Source organism: Artemia sp. Qi Xiang Cuo, chromosome 6 (genome assembly GCF_049724085.1).
Source record: "Artemia sp. Qi Xiang Cuo chromosome 6, ASM4972408v1, whole genome shotgun sequence".
NCBI classification, from domain to species: Eukaryota; Metazoa; Arthropoda; class Branchiopoda; order Anostraca; family Artemiidae; genus Artemia; species Artemia sp. Qi Xiang Cuo.
Window position 1 is genome coordinate 45,276,263 of NC_142799.1, and position 12,279 is coordinate 45,288,541.

Here is a 12,279-nt window from a genome sequence, read left to right on the forward strand (position 1 = left end):
TAATTTTTATCTTAAAAATCATAGTGGGCAAGCTTTTGTAGGAAGCCTTAAAACTGGAAAAGTAGAAAACCGTCCGCTCTAAACCCTCTAAAAGTAGAGCCTGATTTGTGCTTTACTGAAAATAAAACATGTTTTAAACAACTTCTGTATTATCATTACAACACTGAAAATCAAAATTGCTGGGACTTCCAGGAATTAGTAACATTATATTTTAAACAATCAATCTAGTTTTATTGGTCTGATATGCAATAACCTTTTTTTTCAGATGTATAGAAAACCAACTATCAGATAATTTTTGATTTGTCCGTTGAAAATATTGCTTTACCAATGTTAAGAAAATTATCAATGGTTTAAAAGTTTTATTCGAGTTTCATCAAGAGTGACTAGTAAGAAATAATTGTAAAGCCTGTTCATCATCGAGGACAAGCGGTTATATACTTGTGCTATTGGTCTTCTTTTCATTCATTTCAGATAGATTTGAAACATTACACCTATTTGGTTTTTATATTTTTTTTTTTTTACACTTGGTTTTGGGGCAAAGTACTAAAGCATTAGCTTATACTTATGGTTCATTTTAGCACTAACATTATTCAACTTGTGTCAGGAAATGGAAAAATATTTGTTTTAAGAACGCAGCGTACTTTGACTGTTTTTAAGGAGCTTGTAATCATTTTTTTTCTTGAGACATTCCATTTTTAAGTTTTGATGGGCGGACGACTTTAGTATTCAATCGATGGGAAAAAACAAACTGAAGTGTTATTCATTCAACACCTTATCAGTTCAGCCAGTCTAAGGGTGCCGCAACCGTTCATGTTGGCCCAAGCAATGTAAATCTTGTTCATTTTCATAATGAAGAACTGGGCTACTTATTCCAAATTCTCTTACCACCTCGTAGTCTTATGAGCTCCAAAAAAGTCCAGTTCCCCATTGCTTGGTTATCACCGCACACTCATTCCTGTGCCATTACTTCTTCATACTCTTTTTCTATTTTTGGGAAAATATAGCATGAGAGATCCCATATCCTGAGTGCTGCCCATAAAATTTATATTTAATTCGCAGACTAGCTTAGAAATCATAAAAAAATCCCTTTCTTTTCAGTATACGGATCCAACTACGAAGCTTCGTTATTCAACACCTGGAGAATATTCAACAATTCAAGCTTTGCCAAGTGACATAGTGAGTGGATACCTAGCCCTACGCAAAAGTAGTAACTCCTAAAACTGATAATTCAAATGTATATATTTTTGTCGTGACCCCTTAACGTTAAAATACAAGAATTTCTCTTATGTTCCAATATTAGGTTTCGCTTAGTCGCTAAGCCGCTAACTCTAGGAATAAGTGAAGATGAAGAAGTGATGTTCGATAACGAGAAGATCGATCAAGTGGGCAGCTTCACTTACCGAGGTAGCATTATTAGTACAGACGGTGGGTGCAGTGAAGATGTTAAACGTTGAATAGCCAAGGCCCAGGGTATTCTTTCAACAGCCGAAAAAAGTCTGGAAGAATAGGAAGATACGTGTGAACCAAAATTAGAATATTGGAAGCTACAATGATGACAATGGTCAAGTATGGTTCTGAAGTATGGGCGCTCCGCAAAAACGGAGGAACCTACGGATTTTTTTGGGTTCCCGGCTGACTGACCGTATTTCAAACACTAAGCTGTACGAAAATTGTGGTTCAATCCCGCTTTCTTCGGCTATAATGAGAGAAAGGTTGAGATGGCTAGGACACGTTCTGCGGACGAAGGATGACAGATTGCCAAAGATCATTGTTTTGGGCCAACCGTTTAGGGCCAAACGAAAAGCAGATCGTCCCAGATTGGGGTGGGAGGATGTCAAGAGGAAAGTTTTAAGGGAAATGAGAACTTCCTGGGAGGGTGTAAAGAGAGAGAGGCGTTGAATAGATTGGGACGGAAAAGGACGATGCGTGTTGGCCTCAGACGGCTTGGTGCTGCAGTGAGTTGCTAGCAGTAGCCTATAAAGAGGCCACTGTATTTTAAAAAACTTAGTAAAATTGTTCTTGGCTACGAACTGTATGCAAGAAGTGTCTTCGTCTAATAGTAACCGAAACCTGAAAAAGAGTTTTTATTGCAATCAAGGGCGTACCCAGAGGGGGGGGGTTAGGGGGTTTTGACCCCCCTCCCCGAAATGTTTCCCTGACTTGTTAAAACGTAACAAAAATGGATATACACAGATTTTCTATGCGTTTTTTGAGTTTTTTTGTGTAACCCCCCCCCCCTCGCAAAATTTGTTTTTGGGTCAAACCCCCCCCCCCCCAAAAAAAAAAAAAATCCTGGGTACGGCCTTGATTACAATATAATCAGAAGAATGTAATAAATAAAACATACATAAAAGAATTGGCTTTTTATGGTAATAATTCTAAATTTATAAACTTGGTTAAATTTAATGTTACCTATCAGAAGTTAAGAGCCTGAGAAAAATTTGCCTGAATTTTAAAAGGGGCACAAAATACGTCCATAAGGGGGAATGATTTTCATTATACTTGCACCATCAAATTCAGCATAACAGAAATTTATTGCATAGTTGCTTTTTTTTTCTTTTTTTTTTGGAAAAGAATTATCACAGAACCAAGTTTATTTATTTTGTTTCTTTTCTCAGGGGTGATAGTATCGAATTAATCGGGGAATGGCCCGTTCGAACAGAAATTAAAAGTTCTATTGCACTTTTGAAGTAGCAACACGGTTGCGCAACAGGAAAGTTTTTTTTTTCCATTTTGGGGTACAAATCAACCATTTTGCCCCAAAGAGGGAGAATTGCTATCGATTGAAAATTCTGAAATAACTATTCGTTGTAAAAATATCTCAGACCCTCCCCCTCCAAATAAATTTTGGGAGAGATGCACTTTTTCAGGGATGATTATCATTTCCGAAGCGTTGTTATACGAATATTAAACTTGAATGTTGTGAACGGGGGTTTGAAGGAAGGAGTAATTACCTCTCTCACATTTAAGAGAGTCTTAGATCAAACGATTCCTAGTAACAATTGTGGGTGAAGAACGACTGTTGTCAATGGAAACCGAAACTCTAAAAACGAAATTTTGATTCAAACATATGCAACAACAGATAGATTTTAAGTATGTAAAATGTATTGTTTTTAAAGTTGCTAATCCAACACTTTTAGTATACAAAAATATGCGTAACTTTAGAAATAAGAATTGAACTCCCTAAAAAAGCAAGTTCTAGTGCTCTTTTTGAGTAACAAAAGAAATCAAAACGGAAGATATTGCCACATTCTACGATTTTGGCCTGTAAAACAGTAATTGCTGCTTAAACAGGGCCAAAATCCTGTGGAGCAAAAATTCTAAGAACTGATAAGAGGTATTCATTTAGCCTGATTCCCCAAATTACGCGAAGGCTACATTGCTGCTGTGTTGTCGTGCGTGACTTCTTTTTATCCACAAGTGTGGCTTGGACATCAAAGTAATTAGGACTAAAAATTCGTAAAATAATGAAGAAAAGCAAACAGGTAACGTTTTTTTTCTTTGTTCTTGGTTCTTCATTCGTCTTTTAGAGACGTAATTGGCCAATTGGAGTCAAAATCAAGGACCAATTAATGCGTGCCTTTTCATGGCTCAGCATTATGTAAGTTTTGGTTTCCTAGCTAGTTTGTGGACGAGGGCAAGTCAAAACCTGGTATGATTTTTGGTCACATAATTTCAATCAAAATGAGGCTTATAATTGTTTTAATATTCTGAGTTTATTTTTTCAAATTGGATTTCCGACAGATAGTTGATATATTTACACCGGTGCGAAGCACAAAGGGGGGTTTTACTTTCATACATGGAAACAATAAAGCAAAAAGGAGCAGGGTTTTGGATCAGGGAGTGATAATCCTTTATTTAGACTGATTGTGTTCACAAAAATGTATAGATTGGAACTTTTCCAGGAAGCCACAAAACGTGGTTTAACATGAAATAATGTTTGCACAACATTTTGAAGCATAACATGTGCAGCAAACTAAACATTTTCAGACCTTTAATTACGTTCACTAAAATTTAAAGCTTAAAAGCTTTCCAATTTATCTTTCCTATAAAAAAAAAGCCACTAGACTATGCCTTGTCAATGTACTAGAATACTACCTGCTTTAAGGTAAAATTGCAGTTTGGATGGAGCTTATCTTTTTTCAGCTAAATGTAAGAAACCGTGTACTCTCCTCACATATTTTGTTGCACACACTGACTTAAGTAAAATATTGCAATCAAATTGTGTAATTTTTTTTTCGGGCGCTGTTGGAAACCATAACAACAAATCAACAAAGTACTTTATTCAAGATGGATACAGTACTGGAAATGAATCCAAGAAAATGCCAATATTTTTTCAGGTATATTTAAGTGTATAGTTTCAGTTAATATCATATTCAAGATTTTCTTTGGGAGAGGGGGGGGGGGGGGACAATGATAAAAAAAAGTGGTACTGCGCTAAAATCCAGAACACATGTGAGAAATGATAATGCTAACATCAGATAAAAACCAGTTAGTCTGCAATGATAAGTGATTGAATGAAAATGGATGCTAAAATTACTTCAGTTTTCTGGGGTTTAGGGGGAATAAAAGGTACCTAGGTTGGGTTAGGTTAGTTAGGTTACGTATTTAATATATGCTATGCTTTATCCCTACCCCCCCTAATGTGCAAATATATAGCCCAATTTTGTTCATAAACTATTATATTTTAATCCTATTTTGTTTTATTTCATTAGCATTAACCAAGCTTCACTTCTCGCATGTGTCCTGGATTTTAGCACAGTGCCAAAAATGTTTTATAATTTGGATAAGAAGTGCCGGAAATTTTGAAAAAATTAGTGTTTTTTGGGGGTATGGAACAGAGCCCCCTTCTTATTATGCTCATATACGAATTAATAACTCGAAACGTGAATCCCGTTTAGAGTGTCTGAGCTGTCACTCTGAATTATTCAAACACCTCTTCCCGTCGTTCCAGTTTTAAAGAAAGATCTAGATCAGTGGTCCCCAAACTCTTTTAGTCCACCGAAACTTTTCCATATTAAAAACTTGACCATGGAACCCTTCCCATAGTCAAAACTTTTCCAAACCTGGGTGATTGAATTGATCCGTCAGCGTTGGCGCTCCTCAGTCATCGATTCTCGGGCTTACAGAGGGGCGTGCACGGGTCAAAATCTGGAGGTGATCATACTCTTGTAGGTGCGAAAATACTCCTGAAGTTGAGCGTGAGGAAGAGACTACCTCCAAAAAGGAAGTTAAACGCGGAGAAACTGAAAATCCAAACTGTGAAAGAAGACTTTTGCCTGAAGATACAGAACCGGTTCGCAAGCCTGACCGACTGTGATGAAGACCCTACCACCCGATGGAAAAAATTCCGGAACGCCACTGAAAAGGTGGCCGCTGATGTTATCGGCTATGCCCCTGCAAAGACGAGGAAAAAATTATGTCTCAAAGAAAACTGTAAAGCTCATCGAGGCTAGGCGATAGGCATCAGACGCATCAATCACAGTAAAAAGTCGCTACGCAAACAGGTTAAAACAAGCTTACGTCAAGACCGCCAGCAATTTTGGGATGAGGTTGCTTAAGATATGGAAAAAGCAGCCAGAAATAATGACACGATAAAGCTGTATAGAACCCTCAACGAAATATCTGAAGTAAATTCACCTATCGCTGATCCCTTGAAATACGCTCAAAGAAGTGTGATCCCTGACGTACAAGGTAAACTTGATCACTGGAAAAATCACTTTAATCAATTTAAAGACCTGCTTAATCTAAATTCAGATGGGCAAGATGCAACGCCGATGCTGCCACCAACAGCTGAAAAACCACAATACGAAATCGACATGGCACCACCTTAAGCTTCAGAGATACTAAACGCAATCAAACGGCTAAAAAACAATAAGTCTCTTGGAGAAGATGGTCTCCCTCCCGAGGTCTACAAGGCCTCACCACACCTCGTAACGGAGCAACTAGAAACCCTCTTCAGTCTGATATGGGAGAAAAAAACCTTCCCGTCTGATTGGAAGGTTTCAGTAATAATCCCAGTATTTAAAAAGGGGGACAAATGCGACAGCCGCAACTACCGAGGAATATCACTCATGGATATGGCTACCAAAGTATTTGTGATGATTTTGCTTAATAGGTTCGAGGAAGCAAGGGATGAGCGGACACGTGAAAATCAGTGCGGATTTCGGAGATGGAGAGGTTGCACTGACCAGGTCTTCACTCTTCCCCTTATTTTCCAAAAGTACGAACGCTACAATCTCCCCATAATTAACATTGTCCTTGATTTTGTGGCTGCTTTCGACTCTGTAACCCGCGAAAACATTTGATGAATCATGTTGGAAGATGGTATACCGGTTGAATTCATAGAACTGTTGAAGGCCTACTACGAGTATTGCAAATCGACAGTAAGAGTGCTGGGCGAAGAAACTGAGCCCTTCAATGTTGAAAGTGGTGTAAAACAGGGGTGCATATTGTCCTCTGTTTTGTTTAACTACTGTATAGACTGGATTCTAGAAAGAGCACTCTTGAGTTTTGATGGTGTTGTTATGGGATTGGGCATTAAGGTGTCTGACCTGGACTACGCGGATGACATCGACACTTGCTGCTGATCTAACGACTGCCCAAGCAATGTTAAATGAAATAGCACATTTCTCTCAGCTACTGGGTATGAAAATCAACACAACCAAAACTAAAGTCATGGACCTAAATATACAGTCGGATTATGAGCTTGTGCTTTACGGACAAGAATTGAAAAAAGTCGACAGCTTCACCTATCTTGGCTCAATAATAGACCCTCGTGGAGGCTGTGACCTTGACGTACAGAACAGAATCAACAAAGCCCAGGCCATCTTCTCACAACTCCGCCGCCATTTGCGGATCCGGCGGGAGATCAGCATGAAGACAAAAGTTTCTGTCTATAAAGCGGCTGTTAGATCTGTTCTCTTCTTTGTGATCGAAACTTGGCTACTGAAGGCGCTTCATCTCCATGATTTGGAAGTCTTTGACCACCGCTGTCTACAAAAAATCCTGAGGATTCGATACTCCAACAGAATCTCAAATGTTGATGTGCGCCACCGCTGCTGTAACATAGAACCCACCGCCAAGAACGATGTGGGTACAATGTGTTTTTTTTCTTCAGCCGGGCATTTCGTATCGAAGGAGTTGTCGTATAAACTTCGAAAAGGGCTCATTCAATTGGAAATTCGAGTGGCTTCCTTTAGAGCAGGGCACTTCATATGGAAGGGTTCGTCGTAGAAACTTCAAAAGGGGCTCATTCGATCGGAAACTAAGAGTTCGAGTGCCCTTTTTAATAGTCGAAAGTGATTGTAGGGCAACCAGCCCCCCCACGCCACTCATTCTCCTAAACATATCCCATCAAAATTTTGAGATAATCATTATGTTCAGCGAAGTTGATATCCACATAGAAAATATGTTTTTGATAAGCACACACCCCCAGAGCCCACAGGGCAAGTGTTTTAAGTTATACCCTGGGGCCATATAAGGTTTTTATAGAAGGTGTTGTCGTAGAAACTACAACACAACCTCATTCGATTGGAAATTCGAAGGGCTAGTACCCTTTTTAATAGTCGAAAGTGATTGGAGAGCAACTAGCTCCCCCCCCCACGCCCCTCATTCCCCCAAACACATCCAGTCAAAATTTGGAGATAGCCATTTTGTTCAGCGTAGTTAATTTCCAGATAGAAATTATGTTTTTGAGGAGGACACTCCCCCACATCCTTTAGGGCAAGGGTTTTAAGTTATGCCCTGGGGGTATATAAGGTTTTTACAGAAGGTGTTGTCGTAGAAAGTTCAAAAAAGGCTCATTTGATTGGAAATTCAAAGGGCTAGTGCCCTTTATAATAGTCGAAAGTGATTGGAGGGCATCTAGACCCCACCCCCTTACGCCCATCATTCCCCCAAACACATCCAATCAAAATTTTGAGATAGCCAGTTGATTTCCAGATAGAAAATATGTTTTTGAGGAGGACACTCGCCCGCAACTCTCGGAGCAAGGCTTTTAAGTTAAGCCCTGAGGGCATATAAGAACGATGTTGGCACAATGTACTATTTATAATTTTTTTTTCCTTTAGAGCTGGGCACTTCATATGGAAGGGTTCGTCGTAGAAACTTCAAAAGGGGCTCATTCGATTGGAAATTGAGAGTTGTATAGCCCTTTTTTAATAGTCGAAAGTGATTGGAGGGCAACTAGCCCACCCCACGCCCATCATTCCCCCAAACACATCCAATCAAAATTTTGAGATAGCCCTTTTGTTCAGCGTAGTTGATTTCCAAGTATAAAATATATTTTTGAGGAGGACACTACCCCACAACTCTCGGGGCAAGGGTTTAACTTATGCCCTGAGGGCATATAAGAACGATGTTGGCACAATGTACTATTTATAATTTTTTTTTCCTTTAGAGCTGGGCACTTCATATGGAAGGGTTCGTCGTAGAAACTTCAAAAGGGGCTCATTCGATTGGAAATTGAGGGTTCTGGTACCCTTTTTAATAGTCGAAAGTGATTGGAGGGCAACTAGCCCCCCCCACGCCCCTCATTCACCCCAACACATCCAAACAAAATTTTGAGATAGCCCTTTTGTTCAGCGTAGTTGATTTCCAGATAGAAAATATTATTTTGAGGAGGACAATCCCCCACCACCCTCAGGGCAAGGGTTTTAAGTTATGCCTTGGGGGCATATAAGGTTTTTATAGAAGGCGTTGTCGTCGAAATATCAAAAGAGGCTCATTCGATTGGAAATTCAAAGGGCTAGTGCCCTTTCTAATAGTCGAAAGTGATTGGAGGGCAAATAGCCCCCGCCCCACGCCCATCATTCTCCCAAACACATCCAATCAAAATTTTGAGATAGCTATTTTGTTCATTGTAGTTGATTTGCAGATAGAAAATATGTTTTTGAGGAAGACACTCCCCCACAGCCCTCAGGGCAAGGGTTTTAAGTTATGCCCTGGGGGCATATAAAGCTTTTTTTAAAGAAGGTGTTGTATTAGAAACTTCAAAAAAGCTCATTCAATTGGAAATTCAACGGGCTAGTGCCCTTTTTAATAGTCGAAAGTGATTGGAGGGCAACTAGCCCCCCCCCCCCCACGCCCATAATTCCCCCAAACACATCCAATAAAAATTTTAAGATAGCCATTTTGTTCAGCGTAGTTGATTTCCATATAGATAATATATTTTTGGAGACAACCCTCCCCCACAACCCTCAGGGCAAGGATTATAAGTTATACCATGGGGGCATATAAGGTTTTTTCTGAAATATTTTTCCTGGAAACTTGAAATTGAGGTCAATCAATTTGAAATTCAAGGGGATAGTAATGTTTTTAATAGTCAAAAGTCATTTGAGGGCCACTAACCCCCCTCTCACGCCCACCTTTTTTCCCCAAACACATCCAATAAAAATTTTTAGATAACCATTTTGTTCAGCGTAGTTAAAGGTTTTGGAAATTAGATCTTTAAGGGTGACAACCACTCCCCCCACAACCCTCAGAGCAAGGGTTTTAAGTTATGCTCTGGGGCATATAAAGTTTTTATTGAAAGCGTTGTCGTAGAAACTTCAAAAAGGTCCATTAACTTGGAAATTTAAACGGCTAGTGCCTTCTTTAATAGTTGAAGGTGATTTGATAGTGACCAGCGCCCCTCTCACGCCCACTATTTTTCAAAACATATCCAATCAAAATTTTGAGGTACCTATTTTGTTCAACATTGTTGAAGGTTCTCGAAATAAGGTCTTTTAGGATGATGACCCCCTCGGAGGCCTCAGTGCAAGGATTTTAATTTATGCCCTGTGGGTATATTAGGTTTATATAGAAAGTTGTTGCATAAATCATAGGCAGCATGATCGCGCTGCCTAAGCAAAGAACGGGGACATTCCAGAACGAGACAGGAACTGGGGACTAAGTAGAGAGGAGGAAATTTCTCCGCAGCCCTCAGTTCAAGGGTGTTAAACTATACTATGGGGGAATATAAAAACGATGTAGGCACAAAGTATTATTTATTAATTTTTTCCTTTAGAGCAGGGCACTTCGTATTGAAGAAGCTGTCGTAGAAACTTCGAAATGCGCTTATTCAATTGGAAATTGGAGTGGCTTGTGCCCTTTTAAATAGTCGAAAGTGATTGGAAGGTGACTAACACCCCTCTCACGCCCACCATTTCCCCAAACACATCCAATCAAAATTTTGAGATAGCCATGTTGTTTAACGTAGTTGAAAGTTCTGGAAATTTGGTCTTAGAGGATGACAACCACCCTAACAGACCTTAGGGTAAGGGTTGTAATTTATGCCCTGGGGGCAAATAAGGTGTTTATAGAAAGCGTTGTCGTTTCCAAAAGGGCTCATTCGATTGGAAATCGAAAGGCCTAGTGCCCTTTTTAATAGTCGAAAGTGAGTAGAGTAAGAAGTACCATTTTGCCAACGCCCCCGTACAAACAGTTTTTTTCTGTTAATTTTACTTCTACTGGTCATTACACTCTTTGCTAGGGAATGACGCAATTTCAAAAGTTCAGTCTACAGGTCATTACACCTTTGCCAAGAGGAACGAGTATAACTTGATTGGTGATTAGGATTTGAATAAAAGGAATAGTTGCGAATTTTTTTGCGAAAAGATACTTGCGTAAAGCTATTGCGATGGTTAAGAATGCCTCAAGGGTAGTTAAAGAATGGGGTGCCTGCGTCAACAATACAAAGAATAAGCTCAGTTCAGCATGGTCGAAAAAAATACAATAAATTTTTCTTTTAAGATAACATAATCCCTCACAACCCCTCGGGTGAAGGTCTGCAAGTTATGAACTTGGTCCAATGTTTACATAAAGTATTGGTTATTGGAGAATACAAAAGCTTTAAGGAGGACGTTTGTCTGGTAGTTGGGAGTGGGTGAATCGGAGGGTTACGTGGGAGGATCTTTCCATGGAGGAATTTTTCATTGAAGTTATGAACTTGGCCCACTGTTTACATAAAGTATTGGTTATGGGAGTATACAGAAGTTTTAAGGGGGAATTTTGTCTGATAGTGGGGGGTGGGTCAGTCGGAGGGTTACTCTATGACCGTTCTAAAATTCTCAATACTCAAAGGTTCAAACGCAAGAACTTATTGATTTTATTTAATTTATATAAAAATATCTAATACATCGTGATGAAAACCACAAAGTAAAGTATATTTTTTAAATGTTATACACTTATATATTGATTCATATCGATGTATACCTCACCAGATCAAAAACCAGCTCCGCAGCAGCTTACACCAATAGCATCTATCGTCTTTGACTATATCTTCAGGGTTATGGGGATAGTACAATCCTTCTTCGGGTTTCATTACAGAAATCTGAAAGTGAAAGTATATTAAATTATTAAGAAGCCTATTTCCTTCATATGAATACTTTTCATTTTAAACTTAAATATTAAACTTAACTTATATGCTAAATTCTTGATTTTCATTCTAACTTATTTTCTTTAAAAATTTGGAAAAAAAACCAACTTCACAATAAAGAGTAACAAGTTAAGGATGAGACAGACTTTTGATCGTTTACATAATTAAATCAATAAAAAAATTATATATTTGAAATCAGCATAAAAATATGTTTCTATTGATGTATCCATGGATATAAAAATTCCAGTTTTTTTTAGTTTCGGTTACTATTGAACATTGTCACTCCTTACTTAAAGTTACTTACACCTAACTGTTTTAAAAAATATTAATTTTGTTAATTACTTTCATTTAAAAAAAAACAAAAAAAAACTAGCGATAAACTTATTATAGTTAAAAAAAAATTTTATATTAAACATGTTAAAAGATAATAAAACAAGCTCATAAAATTAAAAAAAAAATAGCAAGCCACACAACCCAAATCATAGATTTCAGACAACACACACACACACCAACGAAAGACTAAGAAATCTAGCTCTGAAAAGTACACTGAATCGAACAGTATGATTTTGATTAAAATTCACTGACTTTTAGGGCTAGTTTCCTCCTTTATTCAAAAATAATGCAAATCTTCTCAGTCGTATAACTTTTGATTGGTAAAACTAAATTTAATGAGTTGAAATCACTTATATATTTGAAATCAGCATAACAATATGATTCTATTGATATACCCATGGATGTCAAAATTTCAGTTTTTAGAGTTTCGGTTACTATTGTATTTTATTTTTAAATCTTTGGTACCTTACCTTTACGAGTCAAATAAAAAACTTACCTTCTTATTTGTGGATTCTGAATATGGATATAAACAACATCAAAGTCATAATTTATAGTTGAATAGGACATGGTTTAACAAATTGTCAAAC

The 12,279-nt window shown here is 38.1% G+C and overlaps 2 protein-coding genes across 2 annotated transcripts in view; both read left to right on the forward strand.

The window, feature by feature from the left end:
- LOC148951274 (INO80 complex subunit C) overlaps window positions 1-1,282 on the forward strand; it is a 35,876-nt gene extending 34,594 nt beyond the window's left edge. Inside the window, exon 3 of the mRNA XM_089090773.1 lies at window positions 1,099-1,282. Within this exon, the coding sequence (XP_088946899.1) occupies window positions 1,099-1,218 (120 nt within the window). The 3' untranslated portion in view covers window positions 1,219-1,282. The remainder of the gene's footprint in view (window positions 1-1,098) is intronic.
- Window positions 1,283-4,290: 3,008 nt separating this feature from the next.
- The window catches only part of LOC148951276 (uncharacterized), a 91,314-nt gene continuing 83,325 nt past the window's right edge, over window positions 4,291-12,279 (forward strand). The window contains exon 1 of the mRNA XM_089090212.1: window positions 4,291-4,340. Within this exon, the coding sequence (XP_088946338.1) occupies window positions 4,291-4,340 (50 nt within the window). The remainder of the gene's footprint in view (window positions 4,341-12,279) is intronic.